This window comes from Pseudovirgaria hyperparasitica (genome assembly GCF_010093815.1).
Source record: "Pseudovirgaria hyperparasitica strain CBS 121739 unplaced genomic scaffold EJ05scaffold_5, whole genome shotgun sequence".
Taxonomy (NCBI): domain Eukaryota; kingdom Fungi; phylum Ascomycota; class Dothideomycetes; order Acrospermales; family Acrospermaceae; genus Pseudovirgaria; species Pseudovirgaria hyperparasitica.
In genome coordinates this window covers 967,160-985,876 of record NW_022985553.1, presented here as the reverse complement: position 1 = coordinate 985,876, position 18,717 = coordinate 967,160, and the positions used below count along the sequence as shown (strand labels likewise).

The window sequence follows — 18,717 nt, the reverse complement described above, 5'->3', positions numbered from 1 at the left end:
TCTTCGTCATCTCCACCAGTAGCAACCATTGCGCGATAGTAAAGCTCACCTGCAACGTGTAACTAGCAGACTGTCGTTGACATTCCACCTTGATTTAGCCGTATACTATAGTTTCTAACAGGCAGTTGGACGAAAAAAAATCATTTGATGTTGTTGGCGCCAATGACTCTGCACTAATCAAGAAACAGATTTTAGTGGCCATGAAAAGGCAATTGTAAAAGTTGACTTCGATTGGTTGAGAACCAAATTTTGCTTGATTGCTCGCTACTGTAAGCCCTCGATATCTGGATCATCGATAGCTTTGTTTGGCATAATATGTTCTAACGAACGACCTTGTATAGAATGAATGTTGTGTGTATATTTTCCTGTCGAGCGGAGTGGGATCCTTCCGCGTTGCGCATCGACCGGGCCCTACATAGAACCTCTGAGGTTCAGCGCATCAGAGACAATCCAATGAATTGAGCACACGTAGACTTATACAGCGAAGACATCGAGATTCGAGTATCTGATAGAACGTACGTTGAAGTCGCTCAGAGGTCTCACGGGTAAAACAAGCCATGGCTTGCCGGTGACCCTGCCACAGCGGAGTCTCGATTCTGAAATTGGAATGATACAATTGGATTAAGTATATTGCTACATCCTCGAAGTTCCTCTCATGCTGCGGCACCCTCAATCTTTTTTGACTCTTCTGCCGACATAGCACGACTTTTCGGTTTCTTTGGGATCCAGTAGCAATTCGGCCTCTTTCCCTCAACCGTCCAGTTCAGCATTTTCAACCCTACATCAGGCCCATCACACGTCTTGACGTAGGGCGTCCTAACGTTGGAGTCCGGACTAGAGACTGTGATAGATTCCCCAGGAAGAAGATCTTTGAAGATACTGGCATCCCGTGCGAATTCGAACCTATGGAAGATAATGCGCTTATTCATGGCATGAATCGACTTGTCCCACGTGGGCCCAAGAACACGTCGGTGTAGTGCAATGTCTTCAAATGTTTGGGTTTCCCACTTTATCTGCTTCATTTCCGGTGTGATTTTAGGCGCTGGGCTAATTGGGGGAAATCTCTCATCGTCCGGAGCACACGGCGAGTGACTCCATCCTCCATCCTTAGGGGCCTCCGTGTTCGGTCCAAGTAAATAGCTTTTGTTCATGATACACTGGGCTAAGATCTGGCTGCCTACTTGCCCGAGCTTCCTTGACAAAGACTCAAGGGTTACGTACTCACCTCGTGTCAAGTCAATTGGTCCTGACTGCTCTATTCTAAGACCGTGATCAAACTTGTCCACATCGAGAGTTTGGATGGTGACGCCGGTGACCGGTCTTTTCAGTAACAAGGCATGGTGTATGGGAGCGGCGCCGCGAAGACTGCTAATGTCAGACCACTTGAAGAAAGCACATCCAGCCACGTGACATACTCAGGTAGAAGTGATGGGTGCACATTCAGTCCCCCATACTTTGCGGATTCTATCAGTCTCCGAGGGATGAACAGCCCAAAGGAGACGGCGATGATCAAATTGTACTCCTTGGGTGGCTATGAAGCTATTAGATCTCGATTGAGAAACATTCACATTCGAGACATACTGTCCAAACAGCTATTTCATTGCTGTGACTGATGTGATAAGTGTCTAAACCAAGTGACCGAGAAAGTTTTTGTATAGGTACTGCTAGGTGAGTTGGAAGCCACGAGGCTGATACAAATACGTACTTTCTGACAGGACTTTAAGGCCGCGTCCCGTGGGCTTTTCAGACTTATGCAAGACCTGGATTGATTCGATGATGCGTGGAAATTTCTTGCGTATGTTGTCAAGGGCTATCAGCGAACTTGTGCTGAATGCATCTGTACCGCAATATAAGATTCGTAAGGGTTCACGATGATCTTCGATGGTGCTGAAGCATCGAGTATAAGTGACTACTCCTTGGCGTGGTACAGAGAATAGACGCCTCCCAGCATGAATTAACATCACTGAAGCGCATAAAGGGGTGTTGATTGACAGGTTCAATGCTTCTGGGGCTGCATGCGCGTTCAGAACGCGTTGCTGGTTTTCATGTTCCGGCCTGAGGCATCTATTAATGATCGAGGCATCAAGGCAGGAACCCCGATCACCAAGGTCGACGTAGAGGGCCCGACGATCGAGACTTCCGCTGCATCTTCCACCAGCCTCTTGTAGCCTCAAACAACAAATCGTCGATTCACTGTGTCTAGACGGACCTGTTGTACTTCCGAGTTTCAGCCAGGTCTCTCACAAAATGAGGATTTGGACTTCTGCTGCGCTCTGGATTTGATCTTCGTTTCTGGTATCCTCATCGGTTCCCACTGCTTGCGGCTGATACTGGGCTACCTTGAGGATTTACCCCTGGTATATTAAGTCTCTATCAACTCAGAACAGCTGCCTATCATGTCTGGCAATGTAGAGCCCATCGCCAAGGTTGTTCCCGCTCAGCTTTCGTTCCTTGCCATCTACAACCCGCTTCTAGGTCAGACCGACGAGGAGTTTCGAAAGCAAGTCGTCTTTTATTATTCAAAGGAGTCAAATACAAATTTGTCAGACAACGCTGCAAATGATGAAGAGAACCAAAAACTTCGTCATGTCGGGCTGGCGCAGGGTATGGTAGATTTTGCCAGGTTCTAAGCCAAATGACCACTTCTACCACTCAATTACTAATCGATATCAGGAGCTTCGCAAACGGCGCAGCTGTAGACTCTGTGGACACCAAGAAGACTAGGGTCGTCATGCGAGAGATCGAGGAAAACTGGTGGATCTTGGCTTCGGTTGATCTCACTGCTCTACCTGTGAATGCTACGTCAAGCGGTACCACCAAAGGGAGCGGCCCTACGAAACCATCAACAGAGTATTCGTCTCGCGAAGTAAGCCCACCGGCATTACTACTGGAGCAGCTCTCCCAGGCCCACCGCATGTTTCGGCTTCACCATGGCTCGACCTTGACAGATCTAATCACTAGACTAGGCCGAGATAGATTCTGTAACACGCTTGACCGATTCTGGAGCCGCTTTGCACAGCGATGGGACGTACTGCTGCATGGAAGCCCTGCAGTCAGCATCTATGGCGGTATCAAGCTCGCAGCAGGAGGTGAGCTTGGCATCGGGGTTGGTGAAGAAGAATGGGGCAGTGGTGAACGCGAAGTTCTTGAAGAATTTGCACGGCGTACCGATGGACTAGTAGATGTTGTCGTGTCTCGCTACGGCGAACCTGCAGAGGAGCAATCTGAGGTGCCAGCAAAGTCGAAGTCGAAGAAGAAGAAAGACGCAAGATCAGGCCCCCAAACGCCGTGGATGGGTAGCGGGCAGATTCCAAGGGCTTCTGACGGCGTCGTCTTCTCTGGAGTCGGTGCTATCTCCAGGACATCTCTGCGTGACGTCTCGGAATGGATGGAGTCAATTTACGGATACGGAGAGTATGCGTATGGTGTCAGAGACAATCCAAGTTCAGATCGTAAAAGGAGACGAAGACGTGCTCAGAGAGAAGTATCCAATACTCAGGAGACATCTTCTACGCAGCAGGAGTATCCTCCTTCTGTTTCTTCTGCTAAAGCGCTGCCTCGAGGAATACCACGGCCTATCGTCCGCGCTGCCGAAAAATCACTAGAGAGGGCTTCAGAGGCAGTCGAGGCAAATGACGCCAAAGAGACCATTCCAGATAGCAAGGCAGAGTCTGGAGCTTTGAACTCTATCACCGATCCTGAAGCCTGGAAGTACTACTTGACGCTCGGCTACTCCTCGTGGGGATCCAAGGATCCTCAAACTAACAATGTCAAAGATAAAGAGGACAGTCCTGACAATAATCCACCCGCAGTCCCCCAAAGCGATGCAGCAGACACAGCGCTTCGTAACCAGCCTAGACACCCCGGTAACCTCATCCCAGCTTCCCAAATTGACCGCGTCGAAGAGATGATAAAAAAATCCATCGAACAGGAGAACAAAGGCCACTTTATCATTGGCCTAAAGGGTGACATGGACGAAATCGCCGACGAAGACCCCGATGACAGCGGATCCGAAGGCTGGAACAACCGAATCCTGCTCCGCACACTCTACATCGAACTCGAGCGCTCATTGAACACCGACTCTACAGATGACGATCAGACAGACTACGAAAAAATGATCAAGGCAGAATCCCAACACAAAAAGACGCATACCCGGCTGCGCGTCGTCGTATATATCGTATGTCTACCCATCCACAAACACTCCATCCAACACACACACAAACTCAAAGAATCCCGCTACCCTACCTTTCAGCTAACACTCACTCCCTCCTCACAGCACCGGCCCTTCATCTACACCTTCCTCTTCACCCCCCGCGCCGACTCCCTCACCCTCGCCTCCTTCTACCAAAACCTCCACACCTACTTCTCCCCGCTCCACGCCCCCCTGAGCGCATCCACTTCCCCCCAGCGCATCACATCCCGCATCGCCTCAACCTCCCAACCCTACACCACATCCCCCGTAGACCCGTCCTCCGCATCCGCCGCCGCCGCCGCCCCAATCTTCGATCTCGTCTTCGACCCCCGCACCCTCACCCTCCACTCCAGCATCCCAGACATCCCCGACCCGGGCAGTAGCAGCAGCCTACTATCCGCCGATGCCCTCTCCACCACCACCACAACAACAACAACAACCCAATCTCCCGAAACAAGCACATGGACCCGCATCGACGCCCTCAGCGTCCACGCCGCCATCCTCGACGCCGTCCTCCGCACCCGCCGCATCGACGCCCTCACGAACATCGAACAAACAGGCAAGACGAGCCGCGGCTGGTGGGTCGTCTGGCTGCGTCTCCCAGGCAGTAATGCCAGCTCGCGTGATCCGTATCCGACGCCGTCGTCGGAGGCAGTATCGGCGGCGGCGACGGCAGCAGCGACGACGACGACGACGGGACGATCGAAGGTGCAGAACGGGCAGGGGACGACGTTGCTGAGGGAGGCGTTTCTGGTGCGGCGGGCGCGTGATGTGGGGAGTGATGGGAGTGCTGGTGGTGGTGGTGGGAGTAAGGCTGGTGGGTCTGGGCGGGTGGTGAGTGGGTTGTGGAAGATGGGGCTTGGGGGGAGCGGGGAGAAGATGGGTGGGAGGGCAGAAGGGTGGGGACCGAAGGGGATGGCGGAGGGAATTGGGATTGATGCGAGGAAGTATGTTGAGACGTTGTTGAGTTTGAATCGATAAGGAGTGATGGGCTGAGTGATGGAGGGAGAGAGAGAGAGAGAGAGGGGGGGGGGGGGGGACCGTATCTGGAGGCCAGCGTAGGAAATGATTTTTTCCACAACACTTGACCTGGATTTAGGGGGGGCATTCGGTTGCACATATGTTTTCGGCTGGGCATCATCATACACTACACCACGTTCGCTCATTAGGAAGGAACTTCAAGGCAGACTCCCTACAAATATGACTCCAGACAAACGTGTCGACCATCGACACCTAATAGTTATTTGAGATGATGATCCGTACTGCCAAACCGGCCCCCCCCCAATTCACCATCCATCGCCCATTCTAAAAGGATGTACTGCGTGATGTCTGTGTGCGTGATTTGTATGGCGTACAATATAAAGGTAATGACAGAATAGAACTTCAAACCGCTGCGTAGCGTAATCCTAATACCGGTGTTCACTCCTGTCCAAAGCCAACAGTCTCCTCTACCGCAATTGTCAATTTTTGGTTCAGTGCTTCAAATGTCTTGTAGGCCGGTAGATCCAGGCGATTGAAACTGGTAATGTTGTTAGTGTACTGTGTGCATTTATATTATCAGCAAATGGTACGTACCAAGTATGTGACTTCGGTAGCTGGTTAGCTTCTCCAGCCTTTTCGATCGTAAATCTCCTTGGTCCGTCACTCCCTTGTAAGTCCTTGAAACCGTTGACTGGGATACGACTTGTACCAGTGGCGAATTGTAACAGGCGCGACTTTTGTTCAGAGTCCCACGAACGAATACATTGCCAGAAGTTCTTAATAACTTCATCGTTTTCGGTGTACCCGCGGTAGTCAGTGTGCTTCTTCCAGTCTTCAACATCGATATCAGCGATACCGCCGATGAGAAGTTCGAGCTCACGCTCGTCGAACACGTTGACTAGATCGGGCGGGATGAGCTCGTTAAATCCAGTCACAAAGGCTTGGAACTGTTCTTCTACTCGCTGCTGGATACGCCATTCTGTAATAAGACTGAAAAGAGGTTAGCATGTCTCTGTAAAACAGACACACAAGGACTCACTCGATGTATTCTCTCTTGTTCTCGTTGGTGACTTCAATATCTCGGCCACCAGGTTTGAGGTCTATCGTGGTTGTCTCGCCAAAACGCTCATCGTCAGTAGAGAAGGTGAGTTCTACTATACCCTCAATATCGTTGTCCCTACCCTAGATATTAGCTATGCCACTTTCAGTAATGTTGTTGCACTCACAATGTCCACATGAGATTCTTGTGAAACTCAGCGTCAACACCCTCCATATCGTGAAGGTTCACCTTTTTCCTCAAAATCATCTTGTAGAACGCTCCAATGAAGAAAGCGTCCAAGAACCTCCTGTGGAAGATGGCCAAGCCGACTACGCGGCCAATAAATTTAAAGTAGTTGAGATGCTCTGGGTTGATACCAGAATGAGGGTTGATTTGAAGAGTGTAATTGTCGTGAGCGGAATATTCGAACAAGCAATAGAAAGGGTTAAACATTTCGTGAGAGAGCAAGAAGAAAAACTCGCTAAAGATCATGTTAGACACAGACAGGCAGGTTGCAATACTGACATACCGAGATAAACCACCATAATCAAGACCATCCTCACCGTCAAACTTGATCATGAGTCGTTTCTTCAGATCACCGGCGCTCTGCCGCATGATTTCATGATACGAATCTTCGAAAATGTGCGAACGTCTGACCTTCACATGGCATTGCCCGGAGACAATACGAAGCGCTGGTTGAGAACGGAAGTAGATGAGTTTCCTCCTGAAGTCACGCTTGTACTGTGGTACGTTCTGGTCCAGCGAAGAAGGAAGACGAGGATCGTCCCAAGTGGTGGTCTTCGTGTTGTGATCGACAAAGTACACGCGTGCAGTATGCGTGAGCCTCATTTCCCATCCACTTGGAAGTGGCCCCAGTTGTGACACAGGCTGCTGTTGAATTGTATTACCTGCCGCGTTGTTGCCATACATACGGATGTATTGCTGGCGTCTTGGATCCACCCAGGTCGTCGTACGGGTATTATGGTCTACGAAATAAGCCCGCCCTTCTGGAGTATGCCGCTGTTCCCAGCCAGATGGGAGTTCTCCCGATCCAGCTGTCGTTGCACCAGTTGCCATCATAGAGACTTGATTCGAAGTAGGACCCGATGGTGAGCCACCGCCGGGCTGCCTGTCTTGCAGGGTAGGCGAGCTCGCTCCCGTACGGTCCTCAGGAAGCATGCGGTTCTGGTGACGAGTACGCTCCATTTGGGTCTGGGCTGCCATAGCGTTACGCTGATCTGTCTCGTTTGCTCCAGCTTGTGGTCGTAGCCATGTTGTCTGTCTAGTGTTGTGGTCCACATAGTATGTACGGCCGAGATTGTCTTCTCTTCTTTCCCAACCAGGAGGAAGGCGACCCTGCGCATCTTCAAATGCACTATACCCGGTATTCCGTATCGCTTGGTTAGCTCCATTCGCCATGTTCGGAGGAGGTTGTGCAGGAGCTGCAGAGGGTTGGTTGATGTTCGGTGGTGGGCCAGAAGTACTTGCGCCAGGTCTGCTACCGCCTGGATACATATCAGAGCGCAGAGACTGAGAAGCGTTTGGAGATAGCACGGCATTCGAAGGACCGGGTTGGCCCGGCATTCCACTCATGGACGAGTGCGCAGACGGTGGTGGTCGGTTTTGGCCAGCGTTGACACCACCGCTTATGGGTTGTGACAGGTTTGTGGAAAGGTTAAGGATCAACTTTCCGTGTACAATCATAGCATCATTTGATTTCTTGAGGTCCCGTGTAAGCATTTCTGGGAAGGTGTTAGTCGTGGGTGTGAAAGAGCGGGAGACCATTCCATGGTAACCCACCATCACCACCAGCGTCAAGATCAATCACGCTTCCGATCCGAACATTTATTACCCCCAAGAACCCCTGGTCCTTCTTTTTAAACTTCTTCTGGTCGAATATCTGAACGGCGAGGACACTGTCTTCATTTACTTTCCTACGCTCCATATCAGTATACTGTTGCCTAAACTCATATCCTTTGAGGAGAACCATACATATCAAAGCTTTCATTCCAGTAGGGATTCAAGGTTTTCTTGATGACGGTCGTGGTTCGAGTTTGCTCCCCGCCGATGGTGGCGACCGCAAAGGGATCCGGGAACCCTAACAAGTATCGTCATCAGTATCACTTCGGTCGTTGCGCACGCCATGGAGGTTGCGGATGTACTCACTCAACAGATCTCTCTTGTACAGTCCATCAGCAGCAATGACTGTGTCTCGAATTAGCTTTCCATCGTCGTGTTGCCGCCTGCCAGAAGGATATATACGCACTGGTTACCCTCAGGTTTGCCTGAGAGGGTACATCCATGATGATGGCTGACTCGGTCTCCTACACGAGCACTCCAGTAACTCTACCACCTCTTGTGATGTGCAGGAAGCTCCGAACGGGAGCCCGAGAGATATGAGACCCTTCTAAGCAGCGCGCGTGTAGTATTAGAGGTTGGAGTTTGGGGCGTGAGGCTGTGCAGGCGCTCGGAGAAGTGCCTACGACCGGGGCAAGAAACGGCCCGGGCAGAGAGCGTTTGCGAGGGCTTACGAGGAGCGGGAACGGAATGCAAGTAACAAAGCCGGAAGTGGAATTGGACGTGCTGCCAGTGAGAGTAAGGTAAGTCTGCTTTCTGAAGCTGGAAATAGGACGGTATATTCGATTGTCACAGTGACCGCACTCAGTGTCTGTGAGGTGAAGGGTTAAAGGTTGATTAGCAGACAGACGTCTCGACCTTCTGCTCGCCCTCCCTCCGGTTTTTGCCCCGCACTCGCCGAGCTAAAGCAGCAACAGTTGCGCCTGGAACGGTTCACTTGCTGCCTTCTATCAAAAACAAAGTCTTGATCTTTGTCGCCGCCTAATAATACCTCTACTTTCTACTCTACCGCTGTTCGTAAATGCCTGCATAGCATGCATCCCCAACACTTCTGGCGCTTCTGATGGAGCAATCAGAGCGGAGCCTTATCCGCCGCGCGCCGTGCCCACTGGTATGGAATGGATTGAGCTCAATTCCAAGCGCCTTGTCGTCTGCGCCCACTGGGCCGCGAATACATTTTAGGTCGATTGGTCATGTCTGTCTATGTAAATGTATCTTCGGTGTGTGGCTCATCCACTGGAATCGTCATCATCTATGGCGTTACCTATGTACATACCACAACGCAGTCTCGCCGTCGTGATGAGAATTTCCCCCTTTCTGGCCATTTCTGCCAGTGCGTATAGCGTATACGTCGCTCTACACAACCCTAATGCTTGACTGGAACATGTCTGAATATTGTCTACACACTCCTCTTCGACGGGCATCCATATACTGACCGTTAAACCACACTGAATGAGTGCTTGGCGTCTCGAGAGTTGTTCTAAATATAGACTGCGCACGTGAGCCCTATCATAATGAGATGCGGGGTTCCGTGCAGCAGACCTGAGGGTCTCTACCATATGCCTTCCTTCGACGAAACACTCAGGAGTCTGATGGCTGGTTGCTGATCGAGTGCCAACGGTTCCGGTTCCAGAATGCCCGCATTCCCAGCCACCGCTCATACAGCGACAGTTTCAGCTCCGTCCGCGCATACGCAGACCATGCGAACACTAGATGCATCCAATTGCTTGGCCAGAACAAGCTTCCTCGTAGCTGTTCAAGCTGCTCCTCGTAGACGGTGCGAGACGCATATCGGGCGAGAATAAGGAATGTTCGGAGAGGGCCATGCCTCGTATGGAGATGCTCATCCAGTGACCGCGCTAGAATGCCATTAGATACCAGATCTTCAACTTTCTAAGGTAGGACTTACTCAAATCGTTCGTCTTCAAGATAAGCAGGATTACACGAGGAACCTGGCCAAGAATGCGCACCAATTGAAGGAGCATGTCCTCTCCCAGCGCATCTGAGATCTTCTCTTTCTCTTCCTCACTCCGATTAACTTCGGTCAAGCCACTTTTCACGGCAGAGTAATCACGTCCGGTGATGGCACTCGCAAACAGGTGAAAATCTTCCTCCTCGATTCCAGCCGCTTCGTGAGCGTACCTCTTCATACCTGCCTCATCACTTTCAAGGACAGCTAACCAGAGCTTGGCATAAGAACGCCGGAGATCGATAGGGATATCGCGATACAACCCGTGGTCGTACAAAATTACGTCAAAGTTCTTCTTTCCCCGACGGTTTGGATTATGCCTTATGGCTAGATTTCCTCCATGTGGATCGCAATGTAATGGTGCATTTTTCCCGAAGATCATTTCGTTGAAGATATGGGAGAGCGCTGCTGAAACTTCATCACGGTCGATGTTGTGCGAATCTAAGTAATCTAGATCGTCTGGCCTCCTACCTGTGAGATATTCCATGACGAGTATTCGCCTTTTCGCCCATAGTACCTCCGGTATCAACAGAGGGTAATCCTTATCCGCGAAGAAGCGACGAGCGCGCATAGCATTCTTGCCTTCGAGCTCGAAATTAAGCTCTTGTGGCAGTGAGACTTGCATTTCCTCGGATAGCCATGTGAGATCGTACTCCGGAAACCAATATTTCAACGTGGAGAAAGTGAAGCTCGTCAAAGACAGATCTAATGGTGCCCATTCGTCCAATAGTGGATGTTGCACCTTCACCGCAACCTTCTGCCCCGACTCTTTGATCGTAGCCCGGTGGACTTGTGCGAGAGACGCAGCTCCTAATGGCCGTTCCTCGAATTCTGAAAAGTAGTCGGAGAGCTCCTCCCCTGTATCTTGACGAATCATCTCACGAATTGACTCGATTGATGACACCGGACATTTGTCTTGTAGCGGAATGAACGTGTCGCACCATTCGCTCGGCAATAGGTAGGTCAAGCTGGTCAAATGCTGCCCAAGCTTGATGAAGATGGAGCCATTCTTCTCAATCGTGTCTAATGTACGGTTTGCGCATCGCTGATGGCATTCTTTGAGGATCTTGGAGTATTCGGCTTGGTCTTCCATTTCAAGCTTGAGGATCTTTCGGTAGCTTTTTCACCATATAATGTTAGGCCAGAGACTTAAAGTATCCTAATAAGACTTACTCATATATGTTAAGTATAAGAGTCCGCGCAACTCTCCCCGTTCTCCGCGCTGCTCTATATGTATGCTTCACATCGTCACTGATCCACCACGCTCCGGTGACCAAGGCAGCTCCCCCGAGCGCTGCAAATGCTATCTTCTGCTTGGTCCTAGTAGGAAGGGCTTTCGCTCGGTCTATCGTAGAGGATACGGTCGAGTACCGTTGTCGAGTCCGACCCAGTGTGCGCTGTTGGAGGCATGCTCTGCAAGTCAAAGAGCCCGAGGTCCCAACCAAAGAAGTAAAGAGAGGGCGTTTGGACATTATGAATGCATTACGGAGGATCTATATTGAGAAGCGAGATCGAAGAGGACGCGTCAGATTTCAAGTTAGACGATGCAATGTGCGCACGTCGTGGTCAACGTCTGTTTCCAGAACCTTGTCAATTGACAACTTGATCTCATCGAGCACTTTTTTGGGGCTTGTTAGGGTGTGCCAAGCCCCTGTTGGACACCGAAGCCAGGGCGCCCATGCGATCATATGCCGGCCCGCGGCACGAAAGACGACGAAATGCCTTTGGGATCACCGAAGACTCACTTGCATCATGTTCATCTCCTCATCAATTGACTAGTAATTAATTCGCTCGCTCATAGAAGTTACGATGCATTATACAAACATTTTGGGATATCTAGAAACGTGACTCAACCTTCTGCTCAATATCCTGCAGAGCCCAATCACTTCTGGATTTCTTCGATCGTACTTGGTCGACTTGCTGAGGCGTGAAGCCCTTTGCGACGACAGCTGGGTTGTAACCCAGACCAGACAGTTTTCCAACTTCAGCATCAGAGAGCTTCGCGTTCGTCTTGCCATCGGCGCGCTTGTATACTGTCACGACAACGGCGCCACCAAGGCCGAGATTGTGTTGCAGAGCAGCTTCAGCGTCGGGGGCAAGGCGGTTGTTGGCCCAGCCACGGAGCTGCCATGTGAGCTCAGCACACTGAGCAAGACCAGTTGCGCCGAGCGGATGGCCCTTAGAAATCAGGCCACCAGATGGGTTAATAACAACCTTGCCGCCGTGCGTGATGTCACCTCTGCGGACCATTTCATGCGCCTTTCCTGGCTCACAAAGGCCGAGAGCGTCAATTGTACACATCTCGTTTGCAGAGAAACAGTCGTGTAGCTCGCAGACCTTGATGTCTCCGGCCTTGACCTGAGCCTCTTCAAGCGCGGTCTTGGCAGCGTGTTTGCTCATGCTATACCCAACAAGCTCGATCGAGCTCTTGTTGAAGAGGTTCGGGGAGTCTGTAGCAAGGCACTGGCCTGCAATAAGAACAGCCTGGCTCTTGAGCTCCGGACGAGCGTCGAGGAACTCTTGAGATACAAGGACCGCTGCGGCAGCACCATCGGATGTGGGGCAGCACTGAAGCATAGTAAGGGGTTCGAAGATCATCTTAGATTTCATGACCTGATCGAGAGTGTACGTCTGCTGGAATTGCGAGTACGGGTTGTCCTTCGAGTGCAGATGGTTGACACGAGCGATCTCGCCAAAGTCTTCGAGCTTCGCGCCGTACCTGAACAATTTAGTTTTTGATACACGTTTGTTTTGATTTCGACTCACTTTTCCATGTACTCCCGACCGGCGTTACCAAAAAGTTGAGCAGCGCCGGGAGCATTTGTAACACCTCTCGTCTCCATCATGATTTTGTGTGAAGTAGACGTTGGGTTCTCACGATCATTGAAGAATGACTGGAGACTACCCGGGAACATCTTCTCGAAGCCGACGACAAGTACGCAGTCGGAGCCGCCGTGCGCAATCATGTTCCGTCCCATGAAGAGGCCGGTGGATCCGGTTGAGCAGTTGTTGTTGACGTTGTAGATGGGGATTTGCGTCATGCCAAACTGATAGAAGACTCGCTGTCCACAAGTACTGTCGCCGTAGCAGTAGCATGCAACACCTTGATCAACGTCATCGTAATTGATGCGGGCGTCCAGCATGGCTTTGACACCAGCTTCGAAGCCCAGCTCGGTGTAATCGACCTTGCCTCTTGGCTTGATGAACTTGGTCATTCCCACACCAAGGACGTAGCATGGCTTTTGCGCTTTCTTGTTCACCATATTTGCGGCCTTGTGATGTGATTTTATGAACTTGAAGCTATTAGCATTGCCCCGTCATGTACGGCGTCACGAGCGGAGACGAGCATCGCAGTACTTACTGGGAACTGGTTCAGGTCTTGAGATTATGTTCTTAGCTTTGTAGCTACAATGTAAGAATGTGATTGTTGCTGAAATATATACAATGGCAAAACGTCAATGGGAATAACACGGGTATATGATGTGTTAGAGTTCCGCCCGCACGTCAAAGCGTCAGGTTTACCCCAGATGTGGAGTACCGAGGGCTTTGTTTAATTAATAGCCGAGGCCGGTAGCACCGTGTTTAGGCCGAGCAGCCATAGCCTGATTCATCACTAGACAAGAGACTAGCATTGATCAAATCAAGACAAAAAGCCAATCTTGGTTAGGGCGCTGCACACATTACCTGAAAGGTGATAACGCTCGTAAGGATTACCCTTTACATCTCAGAAAGCCTACTAATAATAACCAGCAGCAAACGCTAGCATACCGAAACACTGAGATAGTATTGTATCAGATCTGTACATATGTCACAGTTATAGATCCATGCATATTGACCTGAGCCGAGAGACACACGCTTAAGTGAAGTAGTACCCTCGGTAGGAAGAAAGCCCTGGAAACCTCTTCCCTTGTCTTGATAGATGATTATAAGGTATGTTAGGAACACCCAACGCTCATGACGCCTGTACCTCTAAATAGAAAGAGATAACAATGCCGAGGAGTATTCACATATCCAAACATGTACCAAGCACTCCTCCAACGTAATTGAGCTCATGATAAATGATATAAAATACAAGCAGCAGTAATGACCTTCGCCAGGAGGGGCGATACCCGCAAGTGACTCCCTCTAGATGGCTCTTCGCCGCAACATCGTCGGTTATAGGTTACGTTATTTGCTTGTGCAGCGACCTCAAATACGGAGCCGTTGAAAGATCCTCTGTTATAGTAATCGACAATCAGGAAATTCGGTGGCTTCCCCCAATCTTGCGTGCATTTTCCCGTCATATTCCCCAGGCTGCCCATACCGTCAACACCATTTGCGACATCGAGCACTGCGGTGTTTGGAATCAGAAATGTCTCTCCGGCAAATTTAACCTCGGTGTTCAGATTATGGTTGGCGAGATACATGCGATCCCGAGCCTGCTCGTCACTGATACCAGGAGGTCGGTTCACGTAACAGGGAAAGTTGACGTCTGTGGGTGAGAATGGAGTTTCCCAAAGCTGGCTGAACTGGTCCAAGACATATGGAACCTCTTGTTGGTTTGCGGAGTAGTCCATGAAAATCACAACTCGTTTTTGAGACAAAATCATTTCTTCCAGGGTTGGCCAGTCGCTCGCTGCCATAGGTATCTTTGGAGGTTCATAGACATAAGTCCCCAAGCCCGAATTCTGGATTGGATCCACATACTTCGTAACACTGACTTGGTCTGAGTTGCCGAGCAGGATGGTAACGACCTCATACGGGTTGCTACGTAGCCATGTGACCACTTTGGTCAGGTATTGCTCAACGGTCCCAGCATTCAAAAGGTCACAACTTGTGTGACAAAAGTACAAAGTTTCGTTCTCATAATGGATAGAACCCTGTACTGTCTCGCTAGTCAATAAGTAGGATTACACCCTTTCTTGGTATGATCACTTACACATTCGAATGCCATCGTCAAGTTGCTGCGTCACATCGAGAGCCTGATTCGAAGCCGCATTGTTTTTAACGGAGTAGGGAGAGTTGTGTGCCGCAACCTCGGTGATGTTAGAGTACTTTCGAGAACAAAATTCCGGGTAGTTATTGCACGGTTGTGTATTAGTAGGCGTTGCGCCAGTTCCAGTGGTGGTACCTGAGCCGCCGTCGACCTTCGTGCTCCCAGCAAGAGCAGTAACTTCGATTCCATCGCTGGTCGATGATGTTCCTGTGTTATTCGAGACTTCGGTGGATACTGCAGCTTCGGTCGAGATAAGGATCGTCGAAGTATATGAAATGTACGTATACTGAGAGCCAGTGGGTCTTTGATCGCCACCGACATTGGGAATCACAGTCCCATCGATGGTAAGGATAGATTCCTGTGCTGCAGCTATTGCAGCTATGTAGCCAAGGATGATGGTTTTTCGCATGTTGAAACCTATGTTGGCAAGATGAATGAGGAAAATGAAGATTATAGGAAAGTATGAGACTACCGATGGTAGTTTCATAGGTTGACACAGGATAGGTAAAGCTTGACCAACATAGAGTTTTTGACCCATTAAACTCAGCATCGACGTACCAGAGTATGTATGCATACCTTCGGAGCTAACGGCATTTCAACGCCAAGGGGTGTATACTTAGATCTGCTTGCACAAGCCCGTCAAGCTACAAGGCAATGGAAACTGACCTCAAAGAACATGGCACCTGTCGACAAGGAGCTGATAAAAATGGCTGGTTCCTGTCGTGATGATGTTAAGGGTTTATCCACGCAAAGGTGTATGTAGCAATGGGTAACAGGAGACTGGCAACCTCACGATGCCGAAAATATCCGGCCAGTATGTTTTAGACAGGGGAAATTGAGGCCTGCACAGTATTATATGACGTCTCGAACACGGACTCAAGTGAGTTTATCGTGCTCAGACCCATCATCCTGGTGCTCATCAGTTTTCAAGCGTGGCGCAAGACCCACTTAGGCAACACATGTCTCTCGCTCCATGCAATCATTCGCGGCTTGTCACTCTGCTGAATCGCTGGTGTTCCGTACAAGTTTGGGTGTTGCGTGGCTATGCCCCACGTCAATGGTGTCTTAGTCGATGCCAAATTGTCCGACAGTATTGTTCTGGAATATTGGTCGGCCTGTGGGGCGATTGCAAAGTGAATGTGTGCTATGAAACTTCTTCCCGGCTGTAAGTTATATACCTCGACGGTTTCTTGGAGGCAATTATAGGACTTGCTGGTCTCGCAGAGCTGAGTCCTTTGACATGTCTAGAACACGACAAGATGATACGCCAACTGATGTTGCAGTCGAACGAAGCCACGATCTATCGGAAGTCCAGATCAAACGGGCAACGCGCACACGCAAGATATTTGCACTGCTGAGCTCTTTTTGTCTGTTACTCACGGTAATCTTCCTTATTCTGGTCGAAGTAGGCGGTACTACTACTTCGTCAGTTCGAACGCAAATATACTTCATCAACCTCGACCTGAGCAATATTGTCCCGCTCAGCGTGCCTAATGCACCTCTTCTAAACTCAATTGCGCGGACGCTTGGATTACACGATTTTTATCGCGTCTACTTGTGGGGATTTTGCGAAGGATACAATGGCGAAGGTGTGACCAAGTGCTCTGACCCAGAAACCTTGTATTCTTTCAATCCAGTCGAGATCCTGAGAAGCGAGTTGCTCGCAGGTGCCAGCAGTGAGTCCTATTGCTGTTCATGAAAAGACTCCCGTGCGCTAACATTTCATAGTTCAGCTGCCCGCAAACATCAACGACATCCTTGACCTCATCCGGCTGGTCTCGCACTGGATGTTTGGGCTTTTCCTTTCTGGCGCTGTACTCTCTTTCGTTCTGATCTTCGTGGTACCTTGGGGCATATACAGTCGATGGGCTTCACTTCCCATTTCGATCCTCGCTTTCACGAATGCTTTGATCATAACGGTAGCATGTGTAATTGCAACGGTCATGTTCGTCATCTTCAAAAATGTCATCGCAGGAGTATCGGAGCTCAACATCAGAGCAAGTATCGGTGTTGAAATGTTTGCATTCATGTGGATTGCGTCTGGATTCGCGATAATCACCTGGCTCATTCACTTAGGTCAATGCTGTTGCTGCGCATCGAGGAGAGATGTGAGGACAGGTCGAAGGAAAGGAAATAAAAAGGCATATGAGCCCAGTGGGAACGTGGGGACCGAGAAGCCATCAAGCCGTATGAGGAGAAGATTTTGGAAGAGGTCTAGTTAAATGAGGGAGAGTTCTCAGGAGCTCCCATCGTGTCTGGAATGCGCCTTTGCCTTACGGTTGCGAATATGTCCAAATATCCCTTTCGGGTATTCTGAGGCAATGTACTGAGATAGAGTAAATTTAATATTGTTGACATAACATAGGTGGAATCCCAGTGATCCAGTGTTTCGGTAGATCAAGTGATAGCGCGTGTTAGCGTGATTTTTGCCACTTGACGACGGCGTCATAGGTTTCACCTCCCTTGCATCGTTCACTAGGTAGCCAGACAGATTGCCGTAATCAGTTCCGCTTCATTAATCTCATTGCCACCATTTAAACTTGTATACACAGCGCAACTGGTACCATCAGCATGGGAGTAAAACCGCGCGAAGGTGATTCATTGACCAACCCTATCGACCTCGACTTCGATGAGTCGTGTGATTCCACTCAACATGCACGCCCGAGCACTACTCACAAGATCAATCCTACAACCACAAAGAAACGGAAGAGTACAGCAGGATATGAGTGTGATATAATGGCAGTTGGCGAAAGTCCAAAAAAGAAGGCGAAAAAGCGAGACACGGCAGAAGAGAAGCGACTCAGGAGATGGCGAGAGAAACCTCCAAGGTCATACTGGGAGATTCGAGATCGTGCGCTCACGCAGCGAATGTTCGTAGTCGATCGTGAAAGGATAGCCGGCGAGATACCTGAAGAAGTTATCGACTTAGCAGGTACAAGCGGCAATATCTACACCATCAGGATTGGACTGGTACCATCTTGTAATTGCCCACATGCTCGAAAAGGCAATCAATGCAAGCACATCATCTACGTGCTATCGCGGGTTCTTAAAGCTCCTGACAATCTACGATACCAGCTTGCCTTCATCTCCTCGGAACTCCGTATGATCTTCGATGGCGCGCCGCCGATACCCTCCGCAGATGCCTCTGAATCCGATGGTAATCGAAAACCTGTTGAGGACGACTGTCCAATCTGCTGTGAGGAAATGGAGATAAACAAAGAAAAGATAGTTTGGTGTAAAGCAGCATGTGGAAATAACATGCATAAGCAATGCTGGGAGCAATGGGCCGCTACCAAATCATCGCAAAGCTCAGTCACTTGCCCGTACTGTAGAGCCATATGGCAGCAGGACGACGATGTTGATATTAGGAAGCACGCGAAGACCGGGACCAAAAATGATGAAGGATACGTCAACGTAGCGTCCCAACTCGGGCTCACTGGGAAAAGAGACTACAGCACGTATAATGATTACTGGCGCTCCCGCAACTCGAATTACGATAACGATTACTACCGTGGATATGGCTGAGGAGACTTTAACACATTACGATGGGTTGATTCAACCTCTCCTAGTAGCTTCTACTCGAAGGTTGAGGAACTGAGTATCAAGGCCTATCTTACTTCCGTGCAGTCGGGAATGTTTCACAATGTGGACACAGACATGACACTTGTACCATTGAGTCCCAGTGATCTTTAGTGCAGATTGAC

At 49.8% G+C, this 18,717-nt stretch overlaps 8 protein-coding genes across 8 annotated transcripts; 3 read left to right on the top strand and 5 right to left on the bottom strand.

The window, feature by feature from the left end:
* Positions 1–580: 580 nt before the first annotated feature.
* EJ05DRAFT_474837 (Formyltransferase) lies at positions 581–2,002 on the bottom strand. Its single transcript, XM_033743681.1, has 4 exons — positions 1,706–2,002; positions 1,582–1,661; positions 1,416–1,531; positions 581–1,365 (listed from the first exon to the last, which is right to left on the bottom strand). The coding sequence occupies exons 1-4, from the start codon at positions 1,959–1,961 to the stop codon at positions 654–656; spliced, it is 1,164 nt and encodes a 387-aa protein (XP_033602226.1). The 5' UTR covers positions 1,962–2,002; the 3' UTR covers positions 581–653.
* Positions 2,003–2,142: 140 nt separating this feature from the next.
* On the top strand, positions 2,143–5,419 carry EJ05DRAFT_309094 (uncharacterized protein). The gene is made up of 2 exons (XM_033740673.1): positions 2,143–2,623; positions 2,674–5,419. The coding sequence occupies exons 1-2, from the start codon at positions 2,397–2,399 to the stop codon at positions 5,171–5,173; spliced, it is 2,727 nt and encodes a 908-aa protein (XP_033602225.1). The 5' UTR covers positions 2,143–2,396; the 3' UTR covers positions 5,174–5,419.
* On the bottom strand, positions 5,393–8,823 carry EJ05DRAFT_309042 (putative E3 ubiquitin-protein ligase hula). Its single transcript, XM_033740672.1, has 9 exons — positions 8,479–8,823; positions 8,379–8,417; positions 8,205–8,310; positions 8,013–8,146; positions 6,742–7,954; positions 6,400–6,693; positions 6,213–6,350; positions 5,768–6,163; positions 5,393–5,711 (listed from the first exon to the last, which is right to left on the bottom strand). The coding sequence occupies exons 1-9, from the start codon at positions 8,513–8,515 to the stop codon at positions 5,612–5,614; spliced, it is 2,457 nt and encodes an 818-aa protein (XP_033602224.1). The 5' UTR covers positions 8,516–8,823; the 3' UTR covers positions 5,393–5,611.
* A 432-nt stretch (positions 8,824–9,255) lies between these two features.
* Positions 9,256–11,640, bottom strand: EJ05DRAFT_509478 (ubiquinone biosynthesis protein). Its single transcript, XM_033748100.1, has 3 exons — positions 11,212–11,640; positions 9,979–11,156; positions 9,256–9,928 (listed from the first exon to the last, which is right to left on the bottom strand). Exons 1-3 carry the CDS (start codon positions 11,508–11,510, stop codon positions 9,651–9,653), a joined length of 1,755 nt encoding a protein of 584 aa, XP_033602223.1. The 5' UTR covers positions 11,511–11,640; the 3' UTR covers positions 9,256–9,650.
* A 145-nt stretch (positions 11,641–11,785) lies between these two features.
* On the bottom strand, positions 11,786–13,548 carry EJ05DRAFT_463203 (putative Non-specific lipid-transfer protein). Its single transcript, XM_033742708.1, has 3 exons — positions 13,400–13,548; positions 12,805–13,331; positions 11,786–12,757 (listed from the first exon to the last, which is right to left on the bottom strand). The coding sequence occupies exons 2-3, from the start codon at positions 13,299–13,301 to the stop codon at positions 11,875–11,877; spliced, it is 1,380 nt and encodes a 459-aa protein (XP_033602222.1). The 5' UTR covers positions 13,302–13,331; positions 13,400–13,548; the 3' UTR covers positions 11,786–11,874.
* A 644-nt stretch (positions 13,549–14,192) lies between these two features.
* On the bottom strand, positions 14,193–15,104 carry EJ05DRAFT_426414 (PLC-like phosphodiesterase; the record flags this gene model as incomplete). The annotated part of the gene is made up of 2 exons (XM_033741502.1): positions 14,193–14,902; positions 14,957–15,104. Coding segments are annotated over 2 exons (858 nt in total), but the record flags the coding sequence as incomplete, so codon positions are not given.
* A 903-nt stretch (positions 15,105–16,007) lies between these two features.
* EJ05DRAFT_509476 (integral membrane protein-like protein) lies at positions 16,008–17,369 on the top strand. Its single transcript, XM_033748099.1, has 2 exons — positions 16,008–16,689; positions 16,742–17,369. Exons 1-2 carry the CDS (start codon positions 16,254–16,256, stop codon positions 17,233–17,235), a joined length of 930 nt encoding a protein of 309 aa, XP_033602220.1. The 5' UTR covers positions 16,008–16,253; the 3' UTR covers positions 17,236–17,369.
* Positions 17,370–17,464: 95 nt separating this feature from the next.
* EJ05DRAFT_308944 (uncharacterized protein) lies at positions 17,465–18,641 on the top strand. Its single transcript, XM_033740671.1, has one exon. It carries the CDS (start codon positions 17,585–17,587, stop codon positions 18,536–18,538), a length of 954 nt encoding a protein of 317 aa, XP_033602219.1. The 5' UTR covers positions 17,465–17,584; the 3' UTR covers positions 18,539–18,641.
* The last annotated feature ends 76 nt before the right edge of the window (positions 18,642–18,717 follow it).